The sequence below is a fragment of the Sciurus carolinensis genome, chromosome 12, assembly GCF_902686445.1.
Source record: "Sciurus carolinensis chromosome 12, mSciCar1.2, whole genome shotgun sequence".
In the NCBI taxonomy this organism is placed as follows: Eukaryota; Metazoa; Chordata; class Mammalia; order Rodentia; family Sciuridae; genus Sciurus; species Sciurus carolinensis.
The window spans coordinates 67,480,726-67,495,873 of record NC_062224.1 but is presented as its reverse complement, the minus strand read 5'-3'; the positions used below and the strand labels follow the sequence as shown (position 1 = coordinate 67,495,873).

General features: G+C 35.9%; 1 protein-coding gene across 4 annotated transcripts in view; it reads right to left on the bottom strand.

The window, feature by feature from the left end:
* Positions 1 to 15,148, bottom strand: part of Nvl (nuclear VCP like) — a 141,283-nt gene that overhangs the window by 110,987 nt on the left and 15,148 nt on the right. For all 4 annotated transcript variants that reach the window (XR_007104441.1, XR_007104440.1, XM_047521430.1 and 1 more), the window contains 2 exons: positions 3,638 to 3,695; positions 2,612 to 2,881 (listed from right to left, as the gene is read on the bottom strand). Coding sequence is in view for 2 of the 4 variants with exons in the window: in XM_047521430.1 (XP_047377386.1) it covers positions 2,612 to 2,881; positions 3,638 to 3,695 (328 nt within the window). In the remaining 2 variants the exon portion in view is untranslated. The remainder of the gene's footprint in view (positions 1 to 2,611; positions 2,882 to 3,637; positions 3,696 to 15,148) is intronic.

Genomic DNA, 15,148 nt, shown 5'->3' with positions numbered 1-15,148 from the left:
CTTAACATTTGGAAACTTTCTTTCCATATTCTTTAATTATATTTAATCTTCTCCTCACACTCCCAGAACAATGTATTTGCAACTGTATTACAGGCTAACATAATCAGTTTTGTATTTGAGTGATTAATTTGTCTATGTCTTGTTCCTGAATTGAGAGCTACTTCATTTAGGACACTAAAATCATCTTTTATTCTCACTGAGTCTACTCAGAGTTGGTAATTCACAGTTTTAATTTTTAGCTGAAATCTGATGATTCAAGAAAACATGATTACCAAGTTGCTTTGGTAGTTTAAAACATAAGGCATAATTCAACATAAAAGTCAAGGTCTTCCCAATCATAATAATGTTCTTCATTGATGTATGATTAAAGCAAAGACATTTGGAAAAGGTACACTAATTAAAAATTCAAAGGGAAAAGTTTTCCCCAAATCAATGGCTGTGTTTGGAAACTAATTAGTGCAACACTGTCCAAAAGAAATATAAAGCAAGCCACACATGTAATTTTATATAGTTTAGTAGCCACTAAAAATGGAGTCAGGTGGGACAATGCATGCTGGTAACCCCAGTGACTCACAAGGCTAAGGCAAGATGATGAAATTCAAGTTTGAAGCCAGCCCTGGCAAGTTGGTGGAACCGTGTCTCAAAATTATATAAAGGAAAAAATGAATCATGTCAAATTCATTTAATAATAATTTTTTTTTTCCGGGGGGTGGTGGGGAGCACTAAGGATAGAACCCATGGCCTTTTACATACTAAGCACCAGTTCTATCACTAAGCTATACCCCCAGTCAATAATCTATTTTATTTAACTCAGTATGTTCAAAACACTCTCATTTCAACACAGACTTAACATAAAAAATTATAGTTTTTTGTTTGTTTGTTTTGTTCTTTTGTGGTGCTGGGACTGAATCCAGGGCCTTCTGCATGCAAGGCAGGCACTCTACCAACTGAGCTATATCCTCAGACTTCTATGTTTTATAATAAGAAACAAAATCTAATGTGTACTTTAAGTTTATAGTACACCTCAACTTTAGACACTAAATTTTCATAGGAAACACTTGACTTGTACTTAAATTTTATAAAACTTACCCTTGATAATGTAGAATGACATATTCATGTTGTTTCAAACATAGAGACTTTCCAAAAATTGAAATAACTATAAGCTTTAAATTCACATTTAAATTAAAACATCAGTTCCTCATTTGCACTAGCCACACCTCAAGGGCTCAAAAGCCACATGACTACTAGCACTACCCATATACCCAGTCACTGTATCATGGGATAAATGGTTTTAAACCCCCTCGCATTCTGCTATGCATTAAAATAATCATTAAGAAAGGTACCAAGAATATTCATTTTGTGATAATTTAACAATCTACACATTTCCTAAGTTTCCTTTCAAATCTTTTTTAAAAGGTTTTTAAAAAGGCATCTGCCTGCCAGGTGCTGGGCACATGCCTGTAATCTCAGTCTCTGAGGAGGTTGAGACAGGAGGATCTCAAGTTCAAGGCCAGCCTGGGCAACTTAGCATGACCCTGCCTCAAAATAAAAAATAAAAAGGGTCAGATATGCATCTCAATGGGAGAGTGCCTCTGAATTAACTTAAAAACAAAAACAAACAAAATAAAGGCACCTGCCTATTCTATACATTTTCACATAAATCTATTGATATAGGATTTAAGGTGTTATCCTGAACTGAACATAAATCAATACTGTTTCAGCAGCAATCATCCCTTCTTCCTAAATTTATTACTGTGCAATATATAACTAAAGCAGTAATTTTTAACCTCTCATTAGTAAATACATCTTGGGAAGTTCATTTGGCACTACTAATTCAATAAACTGGCTATCAAATGTTAGACATATTTTAGCTAGGGACACAGTACTAAACAAAACAAAGTCCTTGCTCTCCAGAAACTTACATTCTAAATGACTTTAGATAATTAAAAATAATTAAATAAATAAAAGAGGGTTAGGAAGCAGAGTACCTAACAATATGCTATCTCCCAAGAGAGGAAAGGCCTCTCTACAAAGATGACATGAAAAAAAGAGATGTGAAGAAGTGATGAAGTGAACCACAAGAAAAATTGGCAAGTGTTTCAGATAGAAAGTTCAAGTGCTAATGCCCAAGTAGGAGACACTTGGGCATGTTCTAGAAACAGCAAGAGGCCACTGTCACCAAAGCAAAGCAGGGCAGTGAGGAAAGACAATGGTAGAAGATGAGATTAAGAGACAGCAGGACACCCAAATCATTCAGGGTTTTATGGTTTTTGGATTTGAGACTGAATGAAACAATTAAAGGGTTGTAAATAGAAGAATGGCAATGACCTTACTTAACTCATTAAAAAAAAAAAAAAAAAGATATCTCAGTGTGAAGAATAATCCAAAGGAAACAAGAAAGAATGGATTTCAGTTAGAAGTCTATTTTAATACTTAAGGCAAGAAAGAGACTCAGGCTAGGAAGGCAATAACAGCAATAGTGTGAAGGGTACTCCATGTATTACAAAGTTCCTATGACCTGTAAAACACAAGTGTCTGCTTAATAATGATTCAAAGAAAAGACTGTAACATATTCCAACTACATGGGGCTAAAAGTTAACTATGAAAATACCTGGATGTCAGATACTGGCTTCTTATGGTTACTTTTCTTATCTGATAGGTCTAAGAAAAAATTGTCTCTTTTTCCATCTGGGGTTGTATCAATAAACCATCCTCCCTCAGATTCTCTTGCAGGGGTCTTCAAAGGAATGGAGTCTGTTTTAGTTAGTCGTGGTGCTGAAGCAGTAGTTTCTCTTTGCTCCACCTCTGGAGTATGTGAAACAGAATCAGAATTTCCTTTCCGATATAAAGAGAGCAGCGAACTGTTCATGTGATTTGCTGACTGGCAGAAACATGATTTTAGCATCAATTACTCAGGTATTCAAGAAAAGTTACATTATCCATACTAATAAGGTTTCTACATTTTGCTTTCACCAACCTGACATTTACAATCAGAATATATAGGTGTTTATAAGATGATTTACAAACAAGCGTTTACTATTCAAAAAGATATACTCTCACCACCACTCCAAGTTAATGGAGGGCCAATTCATAATTGATGATTAAATAATATAAGCATGGTTGCTTTTTAAAAATATAACATAACCAAGTATGGAAATGAATGGGTAGTCACTGAGAGTCACTACTATTCCATCAATTCAAACATGAATCAAATACAACCATGTGTCATCATTACTTGATTAATATAGCCAAAAACTGATTTATCAAGGGAAAAAACAGAAGAAAAGTTATGAGTAACATGATGTATTACTTTCCACATCTCTTTAGTCAAGCCTATTCATCAGTAAATCCTAGATAGAAAATATATTCTTTTCTCCAATTTTACTATTAATTCTCTTTCTATTTGTTTGCTCTTATTTCTGGCTATTCCCTTCCATTCTTTTTCCCTTAATAACGGACTATAAACAAATACTGAAAGGATGGTTAATTCATCAACAAAAGAATATGTAGGAAGTATTCAATTATTTATTGATAAGTATGTCCAAAGTCTTTTTCTACTTTTTTACTCATTTTTTTCCTTAAAAAGTATAAGTTTAAGAAAAAAAATCATAGTGAGACTATTAAATGTTTAGATTACCCGTGGATCTGGGTGATCTTCCGCAAGTGAATCATCCTCAGAAGAGCTTTCAGAGTACCTCAGAAAAAAAGAAGGAAAATGTTTCAAATGCTTTCTCCAATATCCTAGAAAATTACTACCCAAAGGAAATTAAATATACTATGACAACATATTATGGTGGTAAGAGTTCAAGTTTTAGAATCAGAGAAACTGGGGGGGCTGGGGAGATAGCTCAGTCAGTAGAGTGCTTGCCTTGCAAGTGCAAGGCCCTGGGTTCGATCCCCAGCACCCCAAAAAAAAACAAAAAAAAAGAATCAGAGAAACTGGGATACAAAAATCTAGCACAACCAATTAGTAGACTATATGTACCTAATGTCTCTGATTTATCTATAAAATAATAAGTAACATCCATCTCAAAGTTCTTAGTACATAGTAAAGGCTAAATAAATTGCAGTTTCGGGGCTGGGGAGATAGCTCAGTTGGTAGAGTGCTTGCCTCGTAAAGCAAAAGGCCCTAGGTTCAATCCCTAGCACCGCAAAAAAAAAAAAAAAAAAAAAAAAAAAAAAAAAAAAATTGCAGTTTTATCTTTATCCTAGCAACAAATCAAAGTGAAATACAAATTCCCATCAGATCCAAGGGGCTCATTTAGGAGTATCAAACTCAGGTTTCAGCAAGCTGTAATTAAGCATTTGGAATAACAAATTCACAATTTAAGCCAGGCAACCAAATGCAACTTTGTGTTTGTTCAGAAGGAATGAGGTTGTGAAGAAATTTTTCATATAATTTATCAAAAAAGAAATTTAACTCCTAATAACTACAAATTGAGAATTTAGTCTCAGTTCAATATACCTGAAAGTTGATATCTAATAGTTTCAGGTTACTATACTCTGCTTCTATTTAATGGTTTTTCTTTAAATATTTTCAGTTGTAGATGGACACAACACCTTTACTGTATTCATTTATTTTTATGTAGTGCTGAGGATCTAACTCAGTGCCTCACACATGCTAGACAAGCGCTCTACCACTGAGATACAACCCCAGCACCTAATGGTTTCTTTAGGAAATATTTAAATTAAAAAAGGACTTTTCGGGGCTGGGGTTGTGGCTCAGTGGTACAGCACTTGCCTAGCACATGTGAGGCACTGGGTTTGATCCTCAGCACCACATATAAATAAGTAAATAAAATAAAAGTCCATCAACAACTATTAAAAATATTTTTAAAAAATAAAAATAAAAATAAAAAATAAAAAAGGACTTTTCCTACTGGGCATGGTGGCCCCACACTTGTAATTCCAGGGACCATGAAGGCTGAGGTGGGAGGATCCCAAGTTTGAGGCCAGGGTCAGCAACTCAGGAAGACCCTCAGTAACTTAGTGAGACCCTAATAAAAATAAAAAGGACTGGGGATATAACCCAGTGGTAAAAGCACCGTTGGATTCAATCCCTAGTACCAAAAAAAAAAAAAATTCTCCTAAGTAAAAATGTTTATACAAATGTTATAAAAATACCTTTATAATTAAGACATTAATTTTTTTGATCCAGTCAATACTACTTAGGGCATTTCCAATCAATGTAAAAATGAGACTATCAACTATTTGGGAGGAAAAATGTGCCCCCCCAAAATTTAATTCCAAATGGATTAAAGAGTTAAATACTTCCAAGTGCAGTGGTACATGCCTGTAATCCCAGCATCTTGGGAAGGTGAGGCAGGAAGATTTCAAGTTTGAGGCCAGCCTCAGAAACTTTATCAAGGCCCTAAGCAATTGAGCAAGACCCTGTCTCAAAAAATAAAAAGGGTTGGTAATGTAGCTCAGTGGTAAAACACCTCTGGGTTCAATCCCTAGTACCAAAAAAGGAAAAAAAAAAACAAATTAAAATATCATGAAGAACAAAAATAGGTATATATAATTGTCATATATATTCCTGTGAAAGAGGTCTTCCTAAGCCTATCAGCATAAACCATAAAAGAAAATATTAATTAATTTAAATAGGTAAAAATGCACAACTTCACTAATCAAGACATAAACAAAAATAAAAGACATGGCAAAATGAAAAAGTTTTCCACTGCATGGCAGAAGAGGTATTATTTTATGCAGAATCCTAATGATTTCACAAATGAAATAGGGGACAAAAACATAAGCAAGCAATTCACAAAGGAAATATAAAATACCTAAAAAGACTCTAACCTCACAAGTTATCAAAAGATTCCAAATAAAAACAACACAAATGCCAGGCACAGTAAAACATATCTAGTTACTTGGGAGGCTGAGGCAGGAAAATCCCAAGTTTAAGGGCAGGCGCTGTCTTCAAAAAGGGCTGCAGATGGAGCTCAGTGATAGAGCACCCCTCAGTTCAATCCCTAGTTCCCCTTTAAAAAAGAAAAAGAAAAAAGAAGAAAACCAAAAATGATATGATTGCCTGTAAAACCAGCCAAGAGTAAATATGCTGAATATCTCTAATCGGAAAATCCAAAATCTATAATGTTCCAAAATGCAAAACTTCTTGAGTGAGCACCAATTTGCTACCAAAAGTAGAAAATTTCACACCTGATCTCATATGATAGGATGCAGTCAAAAAGCTGGTAAACTAAAAATACTGAATAGAATTACCTTCAGGCTATGTGTATACAGTATACCTGAAACATAAATGAATTTATGTTTAGACTTGAGTCCTAATCCCCAGATCTCTCATTGTGTCTATGTATATATTACAAAATCTGAAAAAAACCCAAAATTCAAAACACTTCTGCTCCCAAGCATTTCAGATAACCAATACTGTTACAGTATAACTGGGATTTCAAGAATGCAGCAAAATAAGTTTCTTTGATACAAAATTGACAGAAGTATACACTAAGGCAACCATTTTGTAAAAGTAACTTCAAATGTACCAGAATTGTTAAAAAAAAAAACAAACAAAAAACTTTGAACCTAGAAATTCCATCTCAGGAATTTAACATAAAAAATGAGATGATGGGAGGGAGGGATGGGGGGAAGGAAAAGAATAACAGAATGAATCAAAAACTATTACCCTATGTAAATGTACCATTACACAAATTGTATGCCTCTACTTCATGTACAGAGAAACAAGATGTACACCATTTGTTTAAAATAAAAATAAATTTAAAAAAATAATAATGAAATGAGGCTGGGATGTTGCTCAGTGGCAAAGTGCTTATCTCACATAAGAGAAGGCCTAGGTTCAATCCCCAGTTCCAAAAAAGAAAAGACCAAAAAACAAAACCAATGAGATTTGTACAGATATGGTTACTAAAGAATTTTTTATTATGCAATACTGTAAAACAAGAAACAACCAAATATCCATGAATATGAAACTAGGTAAGAAGTTATGATAAATACAGGCCTGGGGTTGTGACTCAGTGGTAGAGCACTTACATGTGTGAGGCAGTGGGGTTTGATTCTCAGCACCACATATAAATAAATGAATAAAATAAAGGTTCATTAACATCTAAACTTTAAAAAAAAATATTGTAAATACAAATGAAAAAAGATTCAGCTATAAAGAGTGAAGAAAACAGCCAAGTAAGTCAAGCTTGCCTGTAATTCCAACCACTCAGGAGGTTAAGGAAGGAGTATATTACCTGTTTAAGGCCAGCCTGGACAATTTAGTCAGATCCTATCTCAAAATTCAAATTAAAAAAAAAAAAAAAAAAAATGCTGGGCACAGTGGAGCACACCTGTAATCCCAGTAGGTGGAGAGGCTGAGGCAGGAGTTCAAAGCCAGCCCCAGCAACTTAGCAAGGTCCTAAGCAACTCAGTGAGATCCTGTCTCTAAAACACAAAAAAGGGCTTGGGATGTGGCTCAGTGGTTGAGTGCCCTGGGCTTAATCCCTGATACCAAAAAAAAAAAAGGGGGGGGGGAGGAGCTGAGTGGTAAATTTCTTGCCTAGCATGCACAAGTTCACAGTTGGTCTCCTCAGAACCGAGACAGAGAGAGAGAGAATAAAAATAAACTCTTGGTATAATTATACCAACAAATTCCACATTTCAGGTGAAATGGACAAATTTCTTTAAAAACACAACTACAGAGCTTAGTGGTGCCTGCCATTATTCCAGCTACTTGGGAGGCCGAGGTGAGAGGATTACAAGTGTTAGGTCAGCCTCAGTAATTTAGTGAGATCCTGTCTCGCAATAAAAATAAAAAGGGCTGGGGATATAGTTCAGTGGTAGAGTATCCCTGAGTTCAATCCCTACCACCAAAAAAAAAAAACAAAAAAAATCACCAAAATTGACACTTAAGAAGAAAAAGTTTTAAGGAGGAGTCATAAAACAGAGAACAAAAGAACACTTTTGAATTAATATTGAGGCCAATATAACCTAAAACCTGACAGATACAACAAAACAAGAAGAAAGAAAATTTAGGAGCTAGGAATGTAGCTCACTGATACAGTGTAAGCTTAGTATGAGTGGGGACCTGGGTTCAATCCCTGATACCAAAAATAGAACAAAACAAAAGATTTTATGGTAGTGACATAAGGATAAACATAGAGATAAACAGATAAATGGAATAGAATTCAAAGTCCAGAAATAAAGCCACACTTTAAAAAAAAAGGAAAGAAAAAAAAAATAGCCAGGCATGGTGGTGCACACCTGTAGTTCCAGATATTCAGGAGGTTGAGGCAAGAGGATCACTTGGGCCCAATAGTTGGAGGCCAACCTGAGCAGCATAGTAAGACCCCAATGGGTAGGAAAAAAAAGAAAAGAAACAAAAAATTCAGATCAATATTACAACAAATGCAAACATTTAAAATACTTTCTAAAAATTTGAGGCTACCCTAGGCAACTTAGCAAAAGAAACCCTGTCTCAAAACAAAATAAAAAGGTTTGGAGATTGTAACTCAGTGGTACAGCATTTGTCTGTTATATGTGAGAACCTGGGTTCGATATCCGGTACCGTTTATTTACAAAAAAAAAAATAGACAAAAAGTCATATAATTTTTTTTTTCTTTTTTGGTACTAAGAATTGAACCCAGGTGTACTTTACCATTGAACTATCTAGCTCCAGCCCTTTCTATTTTGAGACAGGCACTCACTAAATTGCTGAGACTAATGTTGAACTTGGGATTCTTCCTGCCTTGGTCTCCCAAGTCGCTGGGATTATAAGTGTGCACTACCATGCAGCCCATAAGAATTTTTTGTTGTTGTTCTTCTTAGATATACAAGATAGTAGAGTGTATTTTGACATATTATACATATATGGAGTATAACTTACTCTAATTAGAATCCATTCTTGTGGTTATACATGATATGGAATATCACTGGTCATATATACATATATGAACATAGAAAAGTTATCTCCAATCACTCTACTCTTTCCTATTCCCATTCCCCGTCCCTGACCTTCATTCCCCTTTGTCTTATCCAATGAACTAAGATTTTAATAGATACAAAAAAAGCATCAAATGTAATTCCTACTCATGATTAAAAAAAAAAACAAACTTCAAACTTATGAAGAAAGACTGTCTAAAATTAAAGATCAATCATACCAAATACTGGTAATACTTGGAACAAATAGAATTCTCATAAACTGCTAATGTAAAAGAAAAATAGAATAAACACTCTGGAAAACAGTCTGGCAATTTCTTATGAAGTAAAATATACAACTAACATAAAATCCAACTATTCCATTTCTATGTATTTACCAAAAGAAATCAAACACGGAAATCCAAGATGGCAGACTAGAGAGAGGCTGTGTTCCTTGTCGCTCGGTAACTCGGGTTTCAATCAGAGGATATCTTTTTCTTGGTGAGGCAGTTTTTGCTGCTTATCAATCCCCTGCTATTTACTCCATTTGTCTACTGCGATCACCTGCAGTCTGCCAGCATATCAACACCTTGTTGAGTGCAGATTGCTTACTGTCAGGCACCTATCATTCGCCATTTGCCTGCCTCTTGCCTGTCCATTGCCTGCCTTTCACCTACCCATCACCCACCGCCAGAGATTCAACTCCCCATCATCTCACAGCAGTCAGCAAACTGACCACAGATTGCAAGTGGAACACCAGCTGCCCGCTGTTGCCTGGGAAGATCACTGTCACAGTACCTGCAGGTTTGGTTACACGTGCCTGCCGCCATTTTGAGACAATAGCCAGGCCCCGTAGGAACCCTGGCCAGACAGACTGAGTCCCACCTCCAGAATCCCTCAGCTGGACATATCACTCCCTGCCTCTGGGGCCCTCACCTCGACTAACTGCTAACCGCCACCAGGACCCCCAGACCGACTGATTGCACCCTGCTTCCAGGATCCAGAAACCAGACAGACCAAACCCCACCTCCAGGACCCCTGCCTGACCAACCACACCCCACCTCCAGGACCTACAGTTGACCACGCCCACACCCCAAGCTGCAGCTCCCCATTTGCCAACACACTTGGAAGGCAGAGCGGGCCATCTTGGATAATCCTAGAAGCCGGAGCTCCGATCTTTAGGTGGGGCAAATCCCATCCTGAGACACCTGCTGGAGACTGGAAGCTCACTGTCAGGTACCTCTCATGCATCTGGATACTGAAGACTGGGAGGTTTGAATACTATATGACTGTATAGTGCAGATTTTCTTTTTTCTCCTTATTGAAAACTTTTAACTTTATATTTCTTTACTTTTCTTGCTCTCTTTTCCTTTTGTTTACCTGTTCCCTCAGAGTCTTTCTCCTTTTTCGCATACTAACAACCAACTTCTTTTGATTACACTCTCACTCTTTCTATTACCTAGAACTTCTATATATTCTTTTCTTATCCCATTAACAGCTACATCCTACACCCCTCTGCATTCTCTTTGTCCTCCATTAGAAACTGCAGACCTTATTGCATATCTATTTGTTATATTGAAGATAATAATTGAACTCAATCTGTTTATTATGACAATATTGTTAACGTTCTCATAGGGGCTATTCGGTCTAGGGTTGCATACTGTCTGAACTGGGCACTACTAATATTGATCTACCCCTTAAAGAAAAGGTTTTGGAAACCTATAGGGTCACTATAAGCCTATAGGGGGAAAACTGCAATACCCCAGATCTGCACTGCTAGAGGGGAAGATACATGAACAACGTGAAAAAATAAGGGAAGAAAATGATCCAAACAAATCTAGATTCTTATTAATAGAATCCAGTGACAATATGGTAGAAGAAATGTCAGAACAGGGCTTCAGATTATATATGATTAAGATAATTCATGAAGCAAAGGATAAGATAAGAAAAAAAAATGCAGGCAATGAATGATAATACCAATAAGCAGTTGAAAGAGCAACTGCAGGAAGCAAAAGATCATTTCAACAAAGAGATAGAGATTCTCAAGAAAAACCAAACGTTAAACCTTGAAATGAAGGAAACAATAAACCAAATTAAAAACTCAATGGAAAGTATTACCAACAGACTAGACCACTTGGAAGACAGAACCTCAGACAATGAGGACAAAATATTTAATCTTGAAAATAAAGTAGCCCCAACAGAGAAGATGGTAAGAAATCATGAACAGAATCTCCAAGAACTATGCGACATCATGAAAAAACCAAATTTAAGAATTATCGGGATTGATGAAGGCACAGAGATACAAAACAAAGGAATGAACAATCTATTCAATGAAATAATAGCAGAAAATTTCCCAAGCCTGAAGAATGAAATGGAAAATCAAATACAAGAGGCTTACAGAACACCAAATGCACAAAATCACAAGATTCACACCAAGGAACATTATAATGCAAATGCCTAAAACACAAAATAAAGATAGGATTTTGAAGGCTGCGAGACAAAAGCATCAGATTACACATAGGGGGAAACCATAGGGGGATATCAGCAGATTTCTCAGCCCAGACTCTAAAAGCTAGAAGGGCCTAGAACAACATATTTCAAGCTCTGAAAGAACATGGTTGCCAATCAAGAATCTTATACCCAGCAAAACTAACCATCAGATTTGAAGACGAAATAAAATCCTTCCATGATAAACAAAGTTAAAAGAATTTACAAATAGAAAGCCTGCACTACAGAATATTCTCAACAAAATATTCCATGAGGAGGAAATGAAAAACAACAATCTAGGTCAGCAAGGGAGGAACTACCTTAGAGAAAAATCCATTCAAAGGAGAAACCAAGCCAAGTTAAAAACCAAAAAGAAGCCCAAATGACTGGGAATATGAATCATACCTCAATAATAACCCTGAACGTTAATGGTCTAAACTCATCAATTAAAAGACAAAGACTGGCAGAATGGATTAAAAAGAAAGACCCAACAATATGCTGCCTTCAAGAGATAGATCTCATAGAAAAAGACACCCATAGACTAAAGGGGAAAGAATGGGAAAAAACCTACCACGCACACAGACTCAGTAAAAAAGTGGGAGTTTCCATCCTTATTTCAGGTAAAATGGACTTCAAGCCAAAGTTAGTCAGAAGGGATAAAGAAGGACATTTCACACTGCCTTATTAAGGGGACCATAAATCAGGAAAACATAACCATCATAAATATTTATGCCCCAAACAAGGGCGCATCCATGTACATCAAACAAATCCTTCTCAATTCCAGGAATGAAATAGACCACATCGCAATAATTCTGGGTGACTTTAACACACCACTGCCACTGCTGGATAGATCTTCCAAACAAAAACTAAACAAAGAAACCATAGAACTCAATAACACAATTAATAACCTAGACTTAACAGACATATATAGAATATTCCATCCATCAACGAGCAAATTCACTTTCTTCTCAGCAGCACATAAACCTTCTTGAAAATAGACCATATGTTATGCCACGAAGCAGCCCTTAGGAAATGCAAAAAAACAGAGATACTGCCTTGTGTTCTTTCAGATCATAGTGGAATGAAATTAGAAATCAATGACAACATAAGAAACAGAAATTACTCCAACACCTGGAGACTAAATAATATGCTATTGAATGAAACACGGATAACAGAAAACATCAGGGAGGAGATAAAAAAATTCTCAGAGGTAAATGAGAATGACAATACAATATATCAAAATCTCTGGGACACTATGAAAACAGTACTAAGAGGAAAATTCATTGCATGGAGCAATGAAAAGAAAAGAATAAAAAGTCAACAACTAAATGACCTAACATTACAGTTCAAAGCTCTAGAAAAAGAAGAACAGAACACCACCAAATGTAGTAGAAGACAGGAAATAATTAAAATCAGAGATGAAATTAATGAAATTGAAACAAAAGAAACAATTCAAAAATTTGACAAAACAAAAAGTTAGTTCTTTGAAAAAGTAAACAAAATAGACAAACCCTTAACCACACTAACAAAGAGGAGAGAGAAAACTCAAATTACTAGAATTCGTGATGAAAAAGGAAATATCACGACAGACATCACTGAAATACATAATATGATGAGAAGCTACTTTGAAAATGTATATTCCAACAAAATAGAAAATGCCAAAGACATCAACAAATTTCTAGAGACATATGCTCCTCCCAAACTGAACCAGGAGGACATACACAATTTAAACAGATCAATATCAAGCAGTGAAATAGAAGAAGCCATCAAAAACCCACCATCCAAGCAAAGCCCAGGACCAGATGGATTCTCAGCCGAGTTCTATAAGACCTTCAAAGAAGAACTCATTCCAGTACTTCTCAAAGTATTTCAGGAAATAGAAAAGGAGGGAACCCTACCAAACTCATTCTATGAAGATAATATCACCCTCATACCCAAACCAGGAAAAGACACATCAAAGAAAAAAAATTTTAGACCAATATCCTTGATGGATATAGATGCAAATGTCCTTAACAAAATACTGGCGGGCTGGGGAATAGCTCAGTCAGTAGAGTGCTTGCCTTGTAAGCACGAGGCCCTGGGTTCAAAAAAAAAAAAGATAGTACAAAATACTGGCAATCCGTATCCAAAATCACATTGAGAAAATTGTGCACCATGATCAAGTGGGGTTCATCCCTGGAATGCAAGGATGGTTCAACATCCGTAAGTAAATAAACATAATCCATCATGTCGATAGACTTAAGGATAAGAATCATATGGTCATTTTAATTCACGCAGAAAAAGCGTTCAACAAAATACAACACCCCTTCTTGCTCAAAACACTAGACAAAATAGGGATAGCAGGAAAATACCTGAACATCTAAAGGCTATTTATACTATGCCCATGGTCAACATCATTATTAATGGAGAAAAAACTGAAAGCATTCCCTTTAAAAATGGGAACAAGACAGGGATGCCCTCTTTCACCACTACTATTTAACATCATACTTGAAATACTAGCCAGAGCAATTAGACTAAAGAGATTAAAGGGATTCGAATAGGAAAAGAGGAAATTAGACTGTCACTATTTGCTGATGACATGATTCTATATTTAGAGGATCCAAAAAACTCCTCCAGAACACTTCTAGACCTCATCAATGATCAATAGCAGGATATAAAATCAACATGCATAAACCTAAAGCATTTTTATACATAAGCGATGAAACATCTGAAAGGGAAATGAGGAAAACAACTCCATTCACAATAACCTCAAAAAAAAAAAAAAAAAAAAAAAAAAAAAAAAAAAAACTACTTGGGAATCAATCTAACCAAAGAGGTAAAAGATCTCTACAATGAAAACTACAAAACACTGAAGAAAGAAATTGAGGAAGACCTTAGAAGATGGAAAGATCTCCCATGTTCTTGGATAGGCAGAATTAATATTATCAAAATGGCCATACTTCCAAAGGTGCTACACAGATTTAATGCAATTCCAATTAAAATCCCAACGACATTTCTCATAGAAACAGAAAAAGCAATCATGAAATTCATCTGGAAGAACAAAAGACCCAGAATAGCCAAAGCAATACTGGGCAGGAAGAGTAAAGCAGGAGGTATCACTATACCAGACCTTAAACTCTGCTACAGGGCAATAGTAACAAAAACGGCATGGTACTGGTACCAAAATAGACAGGTAGATCGATGGCACAGGATAGAAGACGTGGAGACATACCCACTTAAGTACAGTAACCTCATACTAGACAAGGGTGCCAAAAACTTACAATGGAGAAAAGATAGCCTCTTCAACAAATGGTGCTGGCAAAACTGAAAATTCATATGCAGTAAAATGAAACTAAACCCCTATCTCTCTCTGTACAGAACTCAACTCAAAATGGATCAAGGATCTAGGAATTAGACCTGAGACCCTTCACCAAATAGAAGAAAAAGGACGCCCAAATCTCCATCATGCTGGCCTAGGACCAGAGTTCCTTAACAAGACCCCCATAGCACAAGAAATAAAAGCAAGAATCAATAAATGGAATAGATTCAAACTAAAAAGTTTTTTTCTCGGCACAGGAAACAATAATGTGAAAACAAAACAATAATGTGAGTGGAGAAAATCTTTTCCACACACACTTCAGACAGAGTACCAATCTCCAAAGTTTATAAAGAACTTAAAAAACTAAACACCCAAAATACAAAGAACTCAATCAATAAAAGGGTAAGGAACTGGGCAGACACTTCACAGAAGAAGATATACAGGTGATCAACAAATATATGAAAAAGTGCTCATCATCCTTAGTAA